This window comes from Mobula birostris, chromosome 2 (genome assembly GCF_030028105.1).
Source record: "Mobula birostris isolate sMobBir1 chromosome 2, sMobBir1.hap1, whole genome shotgun sequence".
Classification (NCBI taxonomy): domain Eukaryota; kingdom Metazoa; phylum Chordata; class Chondrichthyes; order Myliobatiformes; family Myliobatidae; genus Mobula; species Mobula birostris.
Window position 1 is genome coordinate 14,134,989 of NC_092371.1, and position 4,822 is coordinate 14,139,810.

Consider the following 4,822-nt stretch of genomic DNA (forward strand, 5'->3'; position numbering starts at 1 on the left):
AGCGGCATGGCCTGAAGATCGACCAGTTGACATAAAGTGTGAAGTGAATATTTACGTAAGGGAAAATAATGTTTATTTATCCATCTATTTATGTATGTCTGTATTTATTTGTTTGTATTTGCACAGTTTGACTTATTTGGCACATTGGCTGTTTGTTCGTCTTAGTATTTAGCTTTACATTGCTTCCATTGTATTCCTTTATATGTATTTTGAATGCCCACAAGTCAATGAAACTCAGGTTTGTGTATAATGACTTACCGCACTTTGACAGTAAATTTATTTTGAACTTTGAGTTTTATAATTCCAAGCCTGTGACCACCGACTGATTTATAAGCCTCAATTTAATCAATCCAGTGGTTTCTGATCAGTGGTCCTCCCCAGAGGTTGATGGCGAAGTAAGGTCATGGAACGTCACGGGCTGGTGGTCAGATCCTTTCCTGTTGACAGAGCACATTGCTAGAACTAATGTAGTCAGGCAGAAGTTTGCTCCTACTAGTCTTGCATGACTATTTTCGGAGTCTTGTTTCATGTCTTGATATCTCACTGTCGGAAAATTACATGAATGGGGTTTCAGATGAACGTTCTCGGACGTAAACGGCGACTGCCTATTTCCCTGCATAGGTACTACCTGATCAGTTCAATCCTTCCAGCTTTTTCTGACTTGCTCCAGATTCCAGCATCTGCATCCGTTTGCATCACCGGTGCAATCATTGCTGAACATCCCTAATTCCCATCTAATGTTACCCGGAAGGTTCACTGCCGAGAGGAGCACTCCTGATGCTCTGCTGCGTTGATTGCATTCCACTGCAACCCCTTTGCACAATGACTGACCCCAATATCCGACGTCGAATGAAATTCTGCCCAGGCCCGCTTCAGAGACTACAGACAAAAACACTTGTCGGTTGAGAGTTACGCATTTTAGCGACAAACTTTATTCTCTGATAAGCAGAGTAGCGACATGCTTTCTGCAGGAATGATATATGCAGATAGGAACCAATGCGTTGTCGAGGTAATTTTAGGATGGCATAGAGACCTTGTAGTAATTTGATGTGATCTTAAAAAGTTTTGTTCGAATTAGCCATTCTGAGGAGAAACGAGGCGTCGAATGCCACCACCACCCACACCTACTATTCCAGAGGGAAGCAGCCAAAATAATGTCTAAAATAATTTTAGCCTGAGCATTCTCCAAAGTTCTGCAGGCCTGGATATGTAATACAACTGAAGATGAAACAATCTTGAAATTCGGGGTTAAGGTTTTAAAAATCAGCAAGATGGCCATTCAAAGTTTCTGAAGGTAAGCTAGTCAATCTCCGCCCACATTCTTTCCCTGGCTCCGCCTACTCATTTACATCGCAATTAATAAACGGACCCGAAGACCCCAGTTTGCTGACTCTGAAAGCGGAGGGCTTCCCGAAGTGTGCAGAACAACGCATGGTTCGGTCGGAATTTTTGGGCGCTCGCTGTCTGCACCTGTCCGGAGGAATGTCCCCAGCGCTGCATCTCCTGTGGGTTCTGCTGGTTCATTTAGCAGGTGAGAGTCGGATTGGTTTACGCCGGATTTTCTGTTAAAATTGGGATTACTGCTGATTTTTATTTTGCTCCAAGTCACCCAGTGGTTTTATTGTGTTTTATTTTAGATATCCAAGCGGCCCCAGTGCTCAATCAGACCCCAATATCCGGACCTGTTTCCGCGGGACAAACCGCCCGCTTACAGTGTCGGATACAGAACGGTAATGTTGCAAGTTTACACATGAGCTGGTACCGACAGCGTCCCGGGGCGAGACCGGATGGGTTGCTAGTACATGAGACGGACAATGACATATACCGAGGGCCAGGGATCACAAACCGTTTTCAGCCGTCCAGAGACACCTCCAGCAACAGTCACATCCTGACCATCAGCAGTTTAGAACCCCGGGATTCCGCCGTCTATTACTGTGGAGCGTGGGATAATGGAGTTATCTTCGGTCCAGGCACCATCCTGGATATTAAGAGTAAGTGGATTCCTCATTCTGTTACAAACAATTCCTACTGCAGCCACTCTCATGCCCCACAGCTGGATAAAGTCCCGGCCAAGGGGGGCAGGTACCATCTGTCTCAGTCTGGCATAAGGGCCGTTCAGCCCATCGAGTCAACCCCAACAATCAAATTAATGACCGCTTGACTTGTGAACAAATTTTTTGTTGGACACTTTTGATCTACTTCAGTCGGTGTAGCAGAATTCAATACTTTCCGACATACCTTCTCTTTAACACAATAGGCTCCGTGCATTGTATTATTAGTATTGGTTTACTTTTGCCACTTTTCACAAGATACAATGAAAAATTTGTTTTGCATACTGTCCGTAAATATCACGTGATGACGGTGCATTGAGTTAAGCACAGCTTAATGCAGAATAAAAGTTAACAGCCACAGAGGAAATGCAGTGCGGGCAGATAAGTTGCAAGATCATAAGGAGGTAGATTGTGTGGTCAATCATCCATTTTATTTTATCAGAGAACCATTTAATAGTCTTATTACAGCGGCCCCACTATGATGTCAGATTAAACCAATCCCTGCTATCTGCACATACTCCATATCCCTCCATTCTCAGCACACTCATGTCTCCGTCTAACAGCTTCTAAAACGTCCCTATCGTGTCTACCTCCTCCAGCTCGTGCACCCATCGCTCTGTATAAAAGGTAAAAATTCACCGAACTTCTCCTCTCGGCTGAGCTTTCTGCCCTGGGGAAAAAATCTTGACTGTCGATCCTATCGCTATCTCACATACTGTCTTGAATAATGTTAACACCTAATTCTGGGTCGCTACCACAAGCATGACATCTACCCTTCCCTCTTCATTCACCACCTCTAAGAACATGTTTGTCGCGAATATTTCATAATTTTTCTGGGTGCGGTAAATCCTGGACCACAGGGCAGGACGTTGACTGCTCTAAGTTAACGCAATTCTCAGTTTCTGATTAAGAACCGCGTCATTATGATTGTAGAAAACACAGGAGAGAAACGTCAGACTTAAAAAAAATACACTATGGGAAGGTGCTGGGCAGACAACAGACAGGTCACAGAGTTGAGCGGCAACAGGCGGGTTAGTACCGGTTCGGAATGATATCTGGATATGAACGAGTCGTTTCGCCTTTTCCCGCTTCTCTCCGGTTCACAGACCAGCTCTTTTTTCCATCATTTCCTCTTCAGCCACTGGGTACCGAGTCTTGGATATTCACTGAGCTTCCCCGACTTCGGGACATCCCAAAGAACCTTCTTTCTATCATTAACTGAAAGTGTAATACTCTCAGTTATTTTCCTAAGAGTTGAAGATTTGGGGAGTTATTGAGAACAACAAGGAACTGGTCTCACTAGAGGGACCAATCATATGGGCACGGTGTGGGCAATCAGCAAAGAGATTGAGTAGTGTTGAAGTTCTCTTTTAGCACAATGCAGTACCGAGAGCAGAATTGATTCAAAAACATTTCTCTTAAATAAACGATGTGACCTCGCAGCTGTGCAAGGCTGCGAATAAATCGGGCAACTCGTCATTCAAAGCTTTGAGCCTGAGGGGTCAGATGTGCCGTTTACTGTGTCCCAATGACTGTGTTAATTTCTGCGCTGGTGTTTCTGTCTTTGAACAGTCCATGAAATAATATTGTTTCTATTCCCCTTCGTCTCCTCTCTCACACAGGTAGCGATTCCCGGGAGCCCTCAGTTCTTCTGCTCCCTCCCTCTCCGGAGGAGACCGGCACAGGTTCGGCCACTCTGTCCTGTCTGGTGAGTGGATTTAAGCCGGGCTTGGTAGCGCTGCGCTGGAGCGTGGATGGAGTCGAGACGGAGAACGGGGTGACAACAGGCGCCGTGGCCCTGGACACTGACCAGACCTACAGGCTGAGCAGTTACCTGCGGCTAACCACCGCTGCCTGGAACAAGGGCTCGAGTTATTCCTGCAGCGTGAGCCACAGCTCGCTGAGCTCGCCGCTGCGCAACACCATCTCTTCATCCGCCTGTGCGTAGTGAGAGTGTGCCGGCTGGCAGCACACGCGGATTGTTTGTTTTTGTTTAATGCAGTGAAGCAATGATTGGGTCAGCCCATTGCAATGTAATTGTGTAGTTATGTTCGCTTATGGAAACAATCAGAATGTTTAATAATTTCAGAACAGTTGGCAACAATAATCCATCTTTTGCGAGGGATAATTTTGTGTAGAATTGTTCCCACTGTGCTGTGTATCAACCACCGTTCTGTCTAGATTCACGATCGATCTCCCGTGCTGTGATTGGAATTTGTGTAACATATCTCTAAATAAAAGAGGAAACAGCGGTAGATTTATCGTGTCTTGCATTTACTGGGCTGCTGGAACTATGTTGGGATGAATGGTCGTGGACAACATGCCGTCTAGGAGCCCCAATCAGACTTACAGTTCAATCGACTCCGACATCTTAATCCGCTTACTTCTCTCTGTGTTCTGAGCATTCTTTGTCCGTCGGCACTCACCCCCGCATTCACCGGAACCTTCTATTCCCCGTCGTCCTGAACTTCTGCTCTTCATTTACACTCATCCCTGTGGGAGGGAGAGCAACATTCTCACTGCCTTTTGGCCAATGTCTTACCATCATTGAGAGTGTTACACTGTAGGGATGTTTCCCCGTGACGTGACCATTCTCTTCATCGATTCCGTTAGCTCTTGAATGAAGGCCATCGGCCTCACTTCCCGCCCTGACACCACCGTCACCACCCGCCACACCCGCACACTAGCTTCTGTAACTCATAGTTATATTCAAAGTTTAAGGTAAATTTGTTGTCAAAGTTTGTATACGTCTTCATATGCGACCCTGAGTT

At 45.8% G+C, this 4,822-nt stretch overlaps 1 protein-coding gene across 1 annotated transcript; it reads left to right on the forward strand.

Annotated features, from left to right (window-relative positions):
* Positions 1-1,374: 1,374 nt before the first annotated feature.
* On the forward strand, positions 1,375-4,306 carry LOC140212642 (immunoglobulin lambda-1 light chain-like). Its single transcript, XM_072283719.1, has 3 exons — positions 1,375-1,531; positions 1,638-1,991; positions 3,674-4,306. Exons 1-3 carry the CDS (start codon positions 1,432-1,434, stop codon positions 3,997-3,999), a joined length of 780 nt encoding a protein of 259 aa, XP_072139820.1. The 5' UTR covers positions 1,375-1,431; the 3' UTR covers positions 4,000-4,306.
* The last annotated feature ends 516 nt before the right edge of the window (positions 4,307-4,822 follow it).